The 16,321-nt window shown below is 45.5% G+C and overlaps 1 protein-coding gene across 3 annotated transcripts; it reads right to left on the minus strand.

The window, feature by feature from the left end:
- Nucleotides 1–1,876: 1,876 nt before the first annotated feature.
- LOC104938135 (aryl hydrocarbon receptor) lies at nt 1,877–16,239 on the minus strand. 3 transcript variants are annotated; one of them, XM_019278730.2, is made up of 11 exons: nt 15,977–16,239; nt 15,585–15,896; nt 12,246–12,424; nt 7,292–7,398; nt 7,118–7,207; nt 6,571–6,691; nt 6,257–6,399; nt 5,245–5,560; nt 5,028–5,169; nt 2,578–3,862; nt 1,877–2,197 (listed from the first exon to the last, which is right to left on the minus strand). In XM_019278730.2, exons 2-11 carry the CDS (start codon nt 15,641–15,643, stop codon nt 2,111–2,113), a joined length of 2,529 nt encoding a protein of 842 aa, XP_019134275.1. In that variant the 5' UTR covers nt 15,644–15,896; nt 15,977–16,239; the 3' UTR covers nt 1,877–2,110. The 3 variants fall into 3 exon arrangements, with proteins under 3 accessions (XP_019134275.1, XP_019134274.1, XP_010752782.2); XM_019278729.2 differs by lacking the exon at nt 15,977–16,239 and having other exon boundaries at nt 15,585–15,685; nt 15,792–15,970; XM_010754480.3 differs by lacking the exon at nt 15,977–16,239 and having other exon boundaries at nt 15,585–15,970.
- Nucleotides 16,240–16,321: the final 82 nt, after the last annotated feature.

The following is a 16,321-nucleotide window of genomic DNA, read 5'->3' on the forward strand; positions in this document are numbered from 1 at the left end:
AGCTGAGCTGGATACACGATTTAAACATGAAATATACAGTTTGTATACAAAGTACTCAATCACAGGTCTTAGCTTAGACCACACAGAGCACTGGAGCTGCCATCTCTCCCGAGAAAACAAAGTTTAAATATAGTTTAGCATTTGTAACAGTGATGCGCGGGTTGATCCAAATTGAGCGGGTCGGGTGCCCGCGGTCACGAGTCACCAAACAATATTTTTAATGATATCCGGGTCGCGGTCGGTCGGGTCGTTTGAAATAAAGATGCCGAGTAAAGTTTTGTAATTTATGTAGTAGACAAAATTTTCTGTGAAATACACAGACTTTACTGGCTGAATAACTGGCGCGAAGATGCCACGAGCTCTACAGGAGGTAGAGAAAGTATAGACTACTTTTTAAAATGCGGGTCAGGAAGCAGGTTGGGTACAATAATTCACAATTATTTGCTGCGGTCCGAGTTCGGGCCGGTTAGTTTAAAACGTCGGTCGGTGCGGGTCGATCAAACATGGACCCGCACATCACTGATTTGTAAGTAGTGCTGGAAAATAAACAATAACAGTTTTGAAACAAATTATAACACATTATAAAGTAGTTATAAGCAGATATAAGAACAGTTATAACTGTTCTTGTTTTTGTCAACATGAAAATGTGATTAAAAGTTGTAAATATTGGTTATAAAAAGGTATAATTGTTGAGTAATATAACCTCAGGATCGCGTCTCCGCTTTTATGCGGATGATGTGGTTCTATTTGCTTCTTCAGATCAACACCGGCACGCACTGGAGGCAATTTGCAGCCATGAAACGGTGGAATTGCTGCCCGATGCAAAGGAGTTCAAGTATCTCCGGGTCTTGTTCAGGAGTAATGGGAAAATGGAGGGTTGGTGCAGCGTTGGCAGTACTGCCGGGACGGAGCTGAGCCTCAAGTCCATCTGTGTTCCAACCTTCACCTGTGGCCATAAGCTTTGGGTAGTGACTGAAAGTTAAAGAAGTTATAATTGTTGACCAATATAACCTCAGGACTGAGTCTCCGCTTTTATGCAGATGATGTGGTTCTGTTCACTTCATCAGACCGTGACCTTCAGCACGATTTGCAGCCCTCCATGTTGGGAGTGAGATGCTTCTCCAAGCAAAGGAGTTCAAGTATCTCTGGGTCTCGTTCACGAGCGATGGGAAAATGGAGCGTGAGATGGACCGGTGGGTTAGTGCGGCGTCAGCAACATTGCCAGTTGTGGTTGTAGTACACCTCACCTCACCTATGGCCATGAGCTGAATATTGTTCATTAATAAACACTTAATAATGTCCTTATCTCTACTGTTTAGTTAATGTTTATAAACACTAAATGTGAAGTATAACTAGATTTAAGTGTCTTGTTTAAGGGCACATCAGCAATAAGTGAGGAAGGGAAAAAATGTTCATGTTAAAAAGTTTACAGTATTTTAATACTGTATTGTAACAAAAAAAAAGCCAGATAATTGGCATGTTTAAATGCAACTGTGACTCTAAAAGTCACATTCAGATCAGTTTTTAGTTTCACAGATGAATAAAATCCAAAACAGACAAAATCAAGTCCACCTTAAAACAATCATCAGGTGTCCGTATGAACATACGATCTGTTTCTTACTGTACTGTACTGATATCGAGCCACATGTTGCATGCAAGACAGGTTATTCTTCATCTCTGTGAAGTGACGCCAACTTAGAAAAGATGCAGTTCCTCTAACGTCCACTTGAGGCTGGCTCCAGAAGTCCAAATGTCCAAATGTCCAACTTCACAGCAGAAATAAACATGTTTACAGCCTGGTACAAAAAACAGTTTTGGTCTCTGTAGCTAATTTCCCCGTTCATGACAACTGTACTGAGGGTGAATTTATATACAACTCACCTGTTCAGGTTATATTAGGGCTTAAAGTTATGCAGGATTAAGAGCGTGGACGCTTTGATTGACAGGTGGGTGATGTCACTGATGGCTTGTTTGAGCAACCAGGACTCAGAACTCAACTCCTTTGACGTCCTCCTTGTTTATGACGTGTCCTCACTGATAGTTTGTTTCTCTGTCAGCAGACAGATATAACTCCTCATCGTGATCTCTCTGTTTGTCTTTGGGAATGATCTCAAGAGCTTCCATCACACTCGTGCTCGTATCTGAGAGTGGGGAAGGCAAACGGGTCGGCGACGCCGTTCAGGGGAACTCTGGGAATCTGTGGAGGAAAAAAACTGCGTGATTATCCTGATGAATGAAACCAACGCCTGGATCAGATTGAAGATTAGGTCCACTTTGGTAATGTGACGCTGCATTGTGTCTGAAGGCACAAAAACACGGTAAAATACAACCCAGGTTAAAAAAACAGCTTTCACTGACCGAGGCGTCTGAAATAACTCCTCTCACTTGAGGAGAGGCTCATCAAAACAGAGTGAGCGAGAGCTGCCCGAGGCCTCTAAAATGTTTTCCAAGACAAATTATAACCATCTGGAAAAAGAGTTGGGAAGTATCCGTACCAGTAATCCTGAAATCTGAGCCGGGCTTTAGTCAATAAACACATTTCTATTGTTGTCCTTCTAAAAAATCCTTAAAATGTACCTGCGTGTCACCGTTCCAGCAGAAGAACGAGCTGTTTTCTGACCGAGCTGTTCCCAGACCGGCGCCGTCTCCGCTCAGATGGACCAAACTGATGTTGCCGACATCTCCGCAGGGACCTGACGGCTGCATCGTCCCCTGGTTGATGACCCCAACCGCGAAGGCGGCGTTGGCGCTCGTCCCTGCTGTAACGTGTGTGGGCCCACTGGAGCACGTCGGCCCCATGAGAGGTCCGTCCAGTCGGGCGGGAACGGTAGCAACGTTCGGTATGTGAGCTTCTCTTTTTTCATACATGCAGCTGCCGGATAATCGCTGCGCTTGCGGCAGCTGGAATGATGGAGCCGCTGAGTTCACGCTGCCTGGTGTGTGCGAGGAATGTGTCAGCGTGTGATGGTGAAAACTTTGCGGCAGCTGCTGCTGTTGTTGCCACACTGAAGGCTCGATGTAAGTCCGCTGTGGGCCGGCGTGGTTCAGAGTATATTGTGCACTCTGCTCCATCGTTCCCATGAACCATGGTGGTTGTGTTACGTCAGGCGGTGGATGTGCAGCATGGCAGGACTGTGCTGAAATCATCTGGTGGTGGTTGCTGCTGTTCGGAGGCCACAGTGCAGAGGTGCCAACCCCACCGAGAACATCCCCCTCTGCGAACTCTGTGTCCGTTATCTGATCTGAACCCTGCATGGTCTCTCTCCTCAGAGCCTCCTCCACATATGAAAACACGTCATTGGCAAGGATGTGGTTCAGTTCCCTCGCTGCGTCTTCCCTTTCATTGTTCACCCTGACAACGGTGTTCTCCCAATCCCTTAACTCCGTCTCCTCTACTTGAAGATCCTCAAACCCTCCGCCCCCGATATCTGCCAAAATCTGCTCCAACGAGTCGATCATGGCCTCCGATGTGAGGTCCCCCGTGACGGACCTCTTCTGTGAAGCCTGGACCGCCTGGCCCGGCACGCTGAGCAGAGCGTGGCTGTCCAGGAAGGCTTGTTCCATGGGCGACTGCTCCAAATCGAGGTCATCGATTTGGGCGAAGATTGGGAGAAGGGGACTCGGTGTCTGTGGTTCGGTGTAAACTGAGTGGTCCTGCCGGTGAAGGGACCCCAAGATGGAGGCCGGGTCTAAAGGTTTTTCTGTGGAGGGCTCGGCGGTGTCCGTTGGTGCACCGGAGCCAGGAGGACCAGGAATGGAGAAGGAATCCATCCACGTGTCGTAGAGGACGCCTTCGCCGGTGGCGAGGTTGAACGGAAGCTGCCGTCTTCTCTGGTGCAAGTGTTCCTCCCCTTCTTCATTTCTACAGAACAATAAGAAGCAACAAGCGAAGGTCAACGTCAACGCGGTGAACGTACGTAACACTTTACGACACCAAGTCACACAGCACCAACTATTTCACTGATTCTGGTGAAACTGGATCATATTTTATGGAGGAAATGTTTTCTGGTTTTCCCTCTGATGTCCTCCGGCTGCTCCGCCTCAACTCTCTGTGATTTACAGAGTTTATGATGGACAGTGAAGTAAACTGCTGAGAGCTGTAGCTGCTGTTAGCTCAGTCCGTCAGCTTGGCGGTGAGCTGACGAACTGAGTGTTTGTACCACAAGTCTTATGGACTACCAGGAAGAAGAAGAAGAAGAAGCAGAGGTTTATAGGGAATGCTGATGGGGAGTGGAGCTGGTGTCGTGCCAGAACAGGAGCTTGGCGATGTAACCAAGCTCAGCAGCCTCTATGGACATAATGGCAGAGGAAAAAAGACAGAAGAGCTAAGAAGAGTAATCCGAGCTGAGCTTCTTGCTGTTGGACTAGTAAGTAACATTAGCTGGCTGCTAAGTCTTTTGTTGTTGACCTTGTTGACCCATTTCTTGAGTTTGTAATGAAACTGCTCCTCCTGCTTTCTATAATAATGGTGTGCAACAACAATATCTAACTCTAGTTAAAATTATGTAAACTAGATCTTAACCCTGCATTTGCAAAACTCACGTGAGATTTGTATCAGTTGTTTCGGAATGTGGGAGAAGTTTGCCCTTTGCTGTTTGTGCTGAAACCAAAACTTATTATTTAATCCAAACCAAGATCTTTTCCTTAACCCGAACCAAACTGTGACTAAAAGCGTAGAATAAAAAGCCAACTGGACGCCTGATACACCTGAAATATGGTGAAGGACAACGTTCAGAGATGTTTCAGTAAGGAAAAACGCTCGTGAACGAGGACCTCACTGTGCTGATTCCTGGCATTGCATTACATTGCAATTGCATTGCATTGCATTACCTTGATGCTACCCAAGGTGGTTCAACATCTGGTTAGGATGCCTCCTGAGCAGCTTCCCTTGGAAGTGTTCTGGGTACATCCAACTGGGAGGAGATCCCAGGCAGACCCAGAACTTGCTGGAGGGACTTTATAGACCACCTGAGATCCTCCAGGAGGAACTGGGATGGATGGACAGTAAGATCTTAAGGTAAGCTTACGTGAGGGCTTTCTGGCGAGCGATGATGAAGTCCGGTCTACCGTCCTTGAAGACTATCCTGGCATTGGCCTGAACCCACAACCAGTGTCCCGTTTTGGTCAGCAGCCTGAAGAACGTGAAGCCGCTGTCTCCGGTCTTTATCACTGAGGAGGAAGACAAAAGACTGATCTAAGACCGGCCAAAGTGTGTGATGTTTAGTGTCCCGTAGGATAACTCACTCTTGAGGTGGTTGTCAGCGCAGTACATCATGTCAGCGGCGTGGATGAACTGATAGCCGGAGCCTGTAGTGACCAGCTCGATCTCTGAATATCCTAAAACCAGCTTCCCCCTGGTGTCGATGCCCACAGGAGCAAAGTCCATGCTGTGTTTAGTCTGGAAGATGAGGGTCTTCGTCCGGATCTCCATGACGGACGGAGGCTGCACAGGTGTGGCGATGGCAAACAGAGCCAGGTGAGGAGGAGGAGCTGTGCTCCCATCAGCCCCGGTGTTTCCCTGCAGGTGCAGGTACTTCAGATGGCCGGTGAAGTTTAGAGCCTGAAGACAGGAGATGAACAAACAAAGACGTGAAGTGATGAAGTCCACCACTTTAATCCAGACTCAACAAACACTGGATGGACTTATGCAGATGTTCATGTTCCCCAGAGGATGAACCCTGATTTGTCCTCTGGCGGTATTTCTGTTTTTGAATGAAACGACATCCATGTGTCCTTCAGGGTCGTGGTGCAGTAGTTTTATAAGTTAATTGGTGATTTTAAATTGCCCATAGGAGACTATGTGTCGGCTAATGTTAGCTCAGTTTGTTAGCTGCTGTTAGCTCAGTTTGTTAGCTGCTGTTAGCTCTGTTTGTTAGCTCTGTTTGTTAGCTCTGTTTGTTAGCTGCTGTTAGCTCTATTTGTTAGCTGTTTGTTAGCTGTTTGTTAGCTCTGTTTGATAGCTGCTATTAGCTAATGTTAACTCAGTTTGTTAGCTGCTGTTAGCTCTGTTTGTTAGCTCTGTTTGTTAGCTGCTGTTAGCTCTGTTTGTTAGCTCTGTTTGTTAGCTGCTGTTAGATGTTTGTCGAGTCGCTAGTTTTTGATCAGAAGTAATGTAATCAGAACAAATACTCGAGTACAGCTGAACATAGTCACCACAGTGGGATTACACTCAACAAATATACCGACTTCTACCTGATGTTGCTGTCAAACCTCAATCGGTGGAGAACAAAGTCACGTGATTTAAAAAACATGGTACCAGAAATCCAGAGGTGTTGTCCAGGAGGCAGCGAAGGCGACAGCAGAAGCTTCTTTCCAGGAAGGACGAGTTCTCTGGAGGGATGTACTGAGGCAACAAGCTCAGCGAGCTGCTCGGACATTTACTGCCCGACTGCTGCCCGTCTGCAACGACCACAATCAACAACATCACATCGAACTGTGTCTCTCCTCACGAGCTGATTCTTTGACCAGAGTTCAATCCACATCAACGAGTCGAATTATTGGACGTCTCGTCGTCCGTTCAAACTTGAATGGAACATGCATCATATCTGTGAAGGCTGGTTTGGTTCCTACCTTCTGCTCTCACGTGTGAGTCGGTGTCGTTGGGGTTGAGGGCGAAGTGAAGCTGACATCTGAACATCTCTCTGTCGTCCATGTGGACGAGGTCGAAAACACTCTGATGGAGGACGTCGGACTGAGGACGGACAGGAAGAGAGAAGAGGTATTATATTTACATTTTATGCTGCTTTCTTCTCCACGTGTTTGTCATGAGTTTAAGGGAAAGATCAAAGACTTAAAAGCTTTATTTCTCTCAGAGTTTGTGCACAAATCTGTTAAAATAATATTACCCCGATAACTGCACATTTAAGAGTCTTTTATTGTGAAAATCCAAAGCTCACCTGTGACAAAGTCATACATCTTCGTCGGGTCAGATGTATATTTTAGTTGAGTGTACTTCTACCCGACTACATTCATAGCTGGAGTTACTTTGGTAATTAAAGGTTCAGGTCTTTTCAATCTAGAAGCTGTGATGGTAATTACGTGATGTCACTAAAGAATAACCGGAGGTAGTTCAGTTCCTACGAGTCGACACATGAGACATTTGGTGTCACAGTTTTACCTGATGGAAGCCGAGGAAGTCCTGGATGGTTCGAGACGCGTAGAAGACCGTCCCATCAGTCGTCACGACCAAAACAAACCCATTTAAAGCCTGCAGAGATAATTCAAATTAAAACACGTTCACACAGACAGACACACACCTGTGCACTCGTGTAATCGTGTTTCGTTGCTGTACCTGCAGGAGATGATCTCCTTCAGAGAAACTGACTTTGTCGAGAGACACCGACTGAACATTTCTGTCGTTAGCAGAGACGAGAGGAGGCGATCTTTTCTGGAACGCTGCTGCAAAACAACGAAACAACAAACAGATCAGCCGAAAAACAACTTCCTGTTCTATATGAATATAAATATATATGTGCATCTTAGTATAACGCTGCATAATGTTGGACTTTTATTCATCAGGTGGCCAGAAGTGAAGCCAAAAACTGCAGTTCCTCTAACGTCCACTTGAGGCTGGCTCCATAAGTCCCCATGTTCAAATGTCCAACTGCAAACTGATATTTTGATATAAAAGGAAATTATTGGGTTGCTCCTTCATCCTTAAAACTATAAAACTTAAAGATCTGATGTCTTTAAAGACCTGGAGACAGATTTTTTGGGGTGTGACACTAAAATAGATTCACGCAACCGACATTTTCTCTTTTCTTTGGCTTAAATAGAGCCAGAAAAAGTCAGATTTTAGTCTGAATTTTTAATTTTAAGGCAAGAAAATCAAAATATTTTATACAGTTTATATGTTGGTTGTTTTTATAGGCTGTGTGTGTGGGTACTGTTGTATTGTTGGACTGGAGGTTGACGTCAGCCCTGCAGAGGCTGCTGCAGAGTTCACAGTCGAGGCCTCTGTTGTCTTTTGTAAACACAGTGTACTCACTGTATGAGTGCACGCTGTCAACAAACTCCTGAGTCTGAACCCAGACTCGAGTCCCAGGTGATTCTGTGCCATCACCTGGAGTCAAGGTTACCATGGTGAACCCTCGTCACTGTAGCAACCCGAGTCTTCTCTGGAAGTCTGACACCACCACGAGGGCGGAGGCGGAGGCGGAGAGAGAGGTTGTCTGTTTTGGCCCGCGGTTGCCCGGAGAGAGCTGGTTGTTCGCGTCTGCTTCCTGCGTTTGTTGATAACGAGCAGTGAGCGAGGTTGAATCGAGGTCAGCGCTGTCATCACGTCGGCCTCCAGCTGCATTTCACTCAAACATAAATCTGTGTCGGCTCTGCTGAGTCATAAAGACGACGGAGGCGGCTTCATGTGGATGAATATTAGACGTGTTAACGAATTTATTACATTCAGTGTTTTACAGTCTAAAGATCTGACATTGAAATATTACATAGACATACATAACATACATAGAAAATTTGTGGGCTACGCAGCGATACGCAGGAGATGCACTGATGCTGATCTCAGGTGCCATATTACAGCAGATCTTACATACGCAACCACAAAAACAAGCGTACCACACTAACCCCTGACCTATAAACCTTCTTCCTCACACCAGAATGCCAGCTGCTAACCAACAACTCAACCTGAACACAGAACCAGAGCTCAGCCGTCTCCTCTGAGGACGAGCGGTGATGACATATAGAAACATTTCACAGTAAACCGCTCTGAACTCAGGAAGGAAGTTACTGATGATAAGCAGTAGTGACAGGAGAGTCTCAGAGCCATGACATCCGACAACTGAGAGAGTCTGCTAAACCTCAGCATGTGACTCTGTCCAGGTTTTAGACAGTCTGCGGGGACGTCACGGAGACTACGTCCAGGTTTTAGACAGTCTGCAGGGACGTCACGGAGACTACGTCCAGGTTTTAGACAGACACAACCACTTTAATTTCCGACCTTATACAGGTGGTGTTGGACGAGGTTTCTCAAGCTAATTGACTTGACGAAGCGTCCTCTGAAGAGGTTACAGCTGGCCGTCTCCTCCTCCTCCTCCTCCTCCTCCTCCTCCTCCTCCTCCTCCTCCCTGCAGGACTTCGTCTTTGGGGAGGTGTACTGACTCTGCGTGTGAACCCTCTTCCTTAAAACCTCCACCGTGCTGAGCAGAGGAAGAGGAAGGAAGTGAAGAAAGTGAAGGTTACAGATTCAGATTAAACCTTCCATGAAACACGACTTGTCGACTCGTTTAGTCTTTTGAACGCTGCGTCCAATTTAGTTTTAACACTCGAGGACGTGATATCATGTTATCATAACAAACTCTTTGAGTGAACCGACAAATTCCTGTTTGTCAGAGACGGAGGACGAGAGGACGAGAGGCCGAGTGGGTTTGTTTTAAAAAGGGGGGAGGGTAGCATGCCTCGGAGTCATTACTGTAAGGAAAGGAAACGAGGATACGCTTCGCTGAGTGATCAGAGATTAGATTGTACGCGCTGACACAAAACTGGAGAGTTTCTGGTCTTCAGACACAGTTTTCATGCTCGTAATCGTCAAATTTGCACGTCTTCATCTTACACAAATACATACGACACTGTGCAGCTGTGTACACATTAAAGCTCCCACTTGCTCCTCCGGTTGTCCCGCTCGCTGGTGGAGGTTTGGCCTGCAGGACGTCATTGATACTTTTATCTCTTCCACAAATAAACCAGCGAAACGTTACCAAAGACACAACAGTGTTTACTGACTCAGGTGCTCTCTGTGTTGGCTTTATTCCGCGGTTGATTGGTCCAATCTCACTTTTAGCTCTGTTTTTGGTCTTCACCACTTAAATATCTGTTTCTTTATCAGCTAAATGCTACAAAATGTCAGAGTTGTAGAGCGAAGTTGGGAACTTACGGAGACTGACTCACTTCTGGAGCCAGCCTCAAGTGGACGAGAAGAGGAACCGCAAATTTTTGGCACTTTTGTTGGCTTCACTTCGCAGCGGAGGTAGATATTCTTTGTCCCCAGGGGATGATGCCTAATAACTTTTCCAACATTCATGTGGCGCCACTACCAGGTCAAAATCGCCAATTGGAAACAAGACATAGTTTCATCCTGAATCAACTGTGATTTTAGCCACTGTAGTCCGGTCCAGACTGAAATATCCCTACAACTGTTGGACATTCATGGTTCCCTGATGATGAACCCTTGTGAGTTTTTAGACAGTCTGTGGGGATATCAAACAGACTACGTCCAGGTTTTAGACAGTCTGTGGGGGGCGTCACAAAGACCACGTCCAGATTTAAGAAAGTCTATCTACTGTCTTGTGGTTCCCAGAGGATGAACCCTCGTCTCTATGAGGTGATTCAGAGTGAAATATCTTGATAATTACTTGGCATATTACCATGAATTCTTCTACAGATATTAATGATCCCCCGTGGATAAATCCTAATGACTTTGGAGGACTTTTCCTCTAGCGCCACCAGCAGGTCAAAGCTTTCCTTTATTATTATAGTGATAAAAGTAGCTCCAACTCGAGCATCTACAAGACTAAAATGTTGTTATCGAGTCATTACGTGAGCGTTGCGTGCGGTTTTGACACTTTCCGTGTCTCTTCTTGTTTCCACGGCTGACGCTGAACTCGTGTGTGATGTCGAGCTGGACGAACATCAAAGCTGGGAGCAGATAACGTGCCCGTTAAGCGATGTATGACGGCGCAGGGCCGAGTGTTGACTGATGGAGATACAGCGCTCATCTGATAGGCCTCGAAATGTAGCGTCGACCACCGACTTGTACGTCTTAGACCGCACCGTGACCCCCCCTCCCTGTCAGTCTATCTGTGTTTATATACGGTGAGTTACGTAATAAATGAACCCTCGTAAAACGTGAAGCCGCCTCCATTCACAAACACTCTGCGCCGCCTGGTGAAGAGCCCTCATGTCGTGGCACCGTGCTTCACCTCCCCCGCCTCTTCTCCATCACCAGCAGCGATCGGCTGATAGCGAAGCCAGAGAGGCACAACGAGAGGTGACGGGCCTGCTGGGTAAAATCTGCGACCACACTGACATCCAGCATAGTTAAAATAAATCCTATATTTCAGTTTCTTTGACACGTTAAGGTCAGTTTACTGCTCTCGTGATCAGACAGTCGCTCTTATTCCTGCATAACTTTAAGAAAACAATCTAGGGTGCACACATACATATAAACTGTGTAAAATATTTCGATTTTGTTGCCTTAAAACTTAAAATTCAGACTAAAATCTGCCTTTTTCTGGCTCTATTTAAGCCAAAGAAAAGAGAAAATGTCGGTTGCATGAATCTATTTTAGTGTCACACCCCAAAAAATCTGTCTCCAGGTCTTTGAAGACATCAGATCTTTAAGTTTTATAGTTTTAAGGATGAAGGAGCAACCCAAGAATTTCCTTTTATATCAAAATATATCAGTTTGTACGCCTGACTCTGGTCACCGCCAACTTGGGAGTCCTGCCTAATATAAAAAAATAAATTAGCAAAGATGTGGACCAGACACGGACCAAATGACGCCTGGTTGCTCAAACAAACCATCACCTGTCAATCAAAGCGTCCACGCTCTTAACCCTGCATAACTTTAAGCCTTAATATAACCTGAACAGGTGAGTTGTATATAAATTCACCCTCAGTACAGTTGTCATGAACGGGGAAATTAGCTACAGAGACCAAAACTGTTTTTTGTACCAGGCTGTAAACATGTTTATTTCTGCTGTGAAGTTGGACATTTGGACATGGGGACTTATGGAGACTGACTCACTTCTGGAGCCAGCCTCAGGTGGATGTTAGAGGAGGTTAAATCATCTTGTGTATGTTGTTCCAGTTTATTCTGACTCAGGTTTTTGGTCTTTTTGTTGATGAAAACATAGAAAATCTTCTCTGCATGTTTGAAGATATCTTGTACGTCTGTATCCTTCAGTCCGACGCCTTAATTAAACTTCCAACGACTCCATTATTTATGATTTATGTGACACATTTCGACACGTATGGGTGTGTGTGTTTGATCGGGCTCAGAATAAAGACCTACTGTTCCAGTGTGCCCCGTCTCATGTTGCCCCCTGCCCACACTCCCACATCCATCCATCTGCCAGCAGGGCTCCTTCATTCATTATTCAGTGTCACGTTACCTCTCTGGCACCGCAAACACTCCGAGCTCGACCACAAAAATGTTGCACCGGCATATTTGCACACACACACACACACACACACACATGTTGTGTTAGTTATTACCAAACTCTGAGGCCACTGACCGTGGAAGTAACTCTTAACTTTGAGGTATCCCACACTGAGCCGGAGCACGGACAGCTTGTCCAGGCGACCTCTGACCTCCTCGGTGAAAGGCAGCAGGCTGGTCAGGCGGTCCAGCTCCACGTTCAGGCGGTCCCGGTGCCTCTTGGACGGGTTTGTCTTCGTGGGTGGAGGCTTTGCACTGTAAAAAAAAAAAACAACAATACAAAAGAAGTTCAGTGACAGACGTTTGGTGGAATTTCCATCTCAGCTCGTCTTCTTCCTGCTCAGTGTTGAATTACCGACAAAGACTCGCTCGCTGCCCAAATAAACCCACATCAAACCACGGCCTCCACTTCCTGCAAGCAGAGGCTCAGTGTGTGTGTGTGTGTGTGTGTGGTTCATACTTTTATTATAAATACTGGAAAACACACACACACAGATGTTTGTTCACTCGCCCTGTTTGTCTTAGCTGAGTGGATCAGTGTGTCGTGCAGAGGAAAGATGTACGAACGCCGACGTTAGCTCGGTGATTAATGAGCGCGCTCACCTGTAACCGACCCGGCGCCGTTAAGTCAGCGAGGATTATCTCGCTGCACCGTGCCCGACAAGTAAACGTACCTGCGTGCAAACCTGAACTTCTTTTTATTGATGCTACATTAGCACCAGGGCTAACCCACTAAATCTACAAACATGGTGTCAACCATTAATAAGTCTATAGCTATGCTAGCAGCTTTATGAGGCTGTATTTAAGCTAAATGCTAATGTTAGCATGCTAAAAACATGCTGATGCTAAGCTAAGTATGTCGTTTAACATGTTCGACATTTTAGTTTAGCATGTTAGCATGCTAGAATGCTCACGATGACTATGCTAACATAAGGATGCTAGGCTAATATACGGTCTAACATAGATAAGCATGTTAGCATGCTAGAATGCTAACATAAGGATGCTAGGCTAGTATGCAGTCTAACATTAATTACCATGTTAGCATGCTACAATGTTCACGATGACAGAGCTTAAATGTTTAATATGTTTAGCTATGTTTAGCTTAGCATATTAACATGTTAAAACGCTCACAATGACCCGGCTAAAACACTGATGCTAAGCTAAGTATATCGTTTAACATGTTCCGACATTTTAGTTTAGCATGCTAAAATGCTCACAATGAAAATGCTAACATAAAGATGCTAGGCTAGTATGCGGTCTAGCATAGATTAGCATGTTAACATGCTCACAATGACAATGCTAACATAAGGATGCTAGGCTAGTATGCGGTCTAACATAGATTAGCATGTTAGCATGCTAAAATGCTCACAATGACAATGCTAACATGCTGATGCTAAGCGAGTAGATTGTTTAACCTGTTCCACATTTTTAATTTAGCATGTTAGCATGCTACAATGTTCACAATGACAGAGCTTAAATGTTTAATATGTTTAGCTATGTTTAGCTTAGCATATTAACATGCTAAAACGCTCACAATGACCTGGCTAAAACACTGATGCTAAGCTAAGTATGCTGGTAAAGACCATTTAAGTTTAGCATGCTAACATGCTAACATTTTGAGCTAATGCTAAATAAAAAGTTAGCGAGGTTCATCCTCTGGGACTCATGAATGTTTGTACAAAATTTCATAATAAGAGCGATACTTGTTGATGTATTTCAGTCTGGACCAAAGTGGTGGACCGACATAGAGTCATACGTCCATCACGGCTAAAATAAACAGATTTGTGAAGTGAAACAGCCGAATTAACCCAAACACAGAGGTTACATCATAATTTTGAGACAGCATGTGATTTTCCACTTGGCCTGTGCCGTTATTACTACAGATCACCACAACACAATTCCTCTGCAACGTGTCAGGACACGCAGCAGCAACAGCAACCGTGTGTCATCACTCCCTGGATAAACACTGAGATCCGAGAAAAGAGATGGAGGGAACAATGAAACACGGCGAAGGAAAGCAGAGCGACGGAGCTAACGAAGTTATAAAATCTAGATTTACAACCCTGTCAGCTGATGATGGATAGCCTGGTAACTGTAGTCTCACTTCAGTGATTGTGACAAATACAACGACAACAACAATAGGAGCAAATTGCCCGAGGGAGTAAATAAATAAAGCCGGTGTAGCCATAACAAATCACAGGATATCCACAGGTCGTCCCTTAAAAAGCACGTTAACAATGATTGTTCAGCTCATAATACACGATGAGACGGGATGTTTTTACTGCTGGGGAGCAGCTAAGTACTGCAATGAAGTACAAATTAGAAGTACTTGAGGTACTGAATATATCCTCTACTAACATGTTCACTATTTTAGTTTACCTTAGTTACTTAGCTCTCAGCTAGCAGAGCAGCTGCTGTCAGGTGTGGTACTATCGCTACAACTGTTGGACATTCATGGTTCCCAGATGATGAACCCCTGTGAGTTTTTAGACAGTCTGTGGGGACGTCACAGAGACTACGTCCAGGTTTTAGACAGTCTGCGGGGACGTCACAGAGACTACGTCCAGGTTTTAGACAGTCTGCGGGGACGTCACGGAGACTACGTCCAGGTTTTAGACAGTCTGCGGGGACATCACGGAGACTACGTCCAGGTTTTAGACAGTCTGTGGGGACGTCACAGAGACTACGTCCAGGTTTAAGACAGTCTGTGGGGATGTCACTGACACTACGTCCAGGTTTTGGACAGACTGTGGGGACGTCACGGAGACTATGTCCTGGTTTTAGACAGTTTGCGGGGACATCACGGAGACTATGTCCAGGTTTTAGACAGTCTGTGGGGATGTCACGGAGACTACGTCCAGGTTTTAGACAGTCTGTGGGGATGTCACGGAGACTATGTCCAGGTTTTAGACAGTCTGTGGGGATGTCACGGAGACTACGTCCAGGTTTTAGACAGTCAGTGGGGATGTCACGGAGACTATGTCCAGGTTTTAGACAGTCTGTGGGGATGTCAGAGACTACGTCCAGCTGGCACCGTATACGTCACCTGACACGGATCCAGCCAATGGCAAAATTCCATTGCAGTAGCCACGTTTCAACCAGTAGAGGGCGCCCACTGTGAGCATTCACAGCAACATATGTTGAATTTAAACATTTTTTATTGCTACTTTTAATTAAAAACAAACTTTATTGTGATCTTTGAGTGTCCGGGAATCATAAATCACACTTATGTTACTGTGTTTATGGAAACACGTGGATGCAAAACGATTTATTACTAATAATAATAATAATTATTATGACTAATTTTAACTCCGCCCACGGTGTGTGGGTTCAGGCCTGTCGGGTCACTGCAGTTCACATCCTGCGGTGTCTTATAAAGGAAATAAAAAAAACATATTTAAACATTAAAACTCACATTTTCTGGACGGGCTTCTTCCTCCTCTTCACCGCGTATCCTCCATCATTCCCGGGCATGATGGCGCTCTCAGGTCCGAGACAACTTTCTGCTTCTTTTCACTTCAAATTAACAATAAAATCCACCCAAAATGTTCAAAAAAACATTTTTTTTAAACACTTTGACTGTGCAGACACACCCTGGACGCATCTCCTCCTGGTCTCTGACCTGTAAAGTCCTCCAGGTGTGTTTTCACCTCAGCTCCGCTCGGGCCGACCCGGGACAGAAGTAACCCGCATGATGTGACGTGTTTGGCGGCTTTCTGCAGCCAGCCTGTCGGTCAGAGACTCATTTTAAAAGTCTTGAACTTTCCAAGTGAAGTACAGCACACACACACACACACACACACACACCTCAAGCCAGTCCTCCTGTCTGCGTGTCTGCTGCTGCTCTCAGCCAATCAGATCCACTCTAACATCTGCGCACCTGTGTGTCCCGCTCTGTGATTGGTCCAGACCTCCCCCCTTTGTTTATCCTCATACCGAGCTGGAAAACTCGAACCGAGCCTGTGGAAGTTTCACGTGAGGTTCTGCGGACAGATGCAGGTTGATTTACAGCCGAGCTGTGGAGTCTGATGTGTGGATGAGCAGCTGATCGACTGTCAGCTGTTTCCTGCCTCATGACAAAATGTAAACTGTGACTCCATCCAGCGGCAGAGACAGACATCACACTCAGTACTACACTGTACACACAAAGTA

This window comes from Larimichthys crocea, chromosome IX, assembly GCF_000972845.2.
Source record: "Larimichthys crocea isolate SSNF chromosome IX, L_crocea_2.0, whole genome shotgun sequence".
Classification (NCBI taxonomy): domain Eukaryota; kingdom Metazoa; phylum Chordata; class Actinopteri; family Sciaenidae; genus Larimichthys; species Larimichthys crocea.

Excerpts from the sequence above, each read along its gene's own strand:
- LOC104938135 (XM_019278730.2), bottom strand. The coding sequence starts at position 15,643 with ATGCCCGGGAATGATGGAGGATACGCGGTGAAGAGGAGGAAGAAGCCC. Across the intron at positions 5,170-5,244 it reads CGCTGACAACCACCTCAAGA|TGATAAAGACCGGAGACAGC; the intron begins GTGAGTTATCCT and ends CTTCCTCCTCAG. Across the intron at positions 2,198-2,577 it reads GCTGGAACGGTGACACGCAG|ATTCCCAGAGTTCCCCTGAA; the intron begins GTACATTTTAAG and ends TTTCCTCCACAG.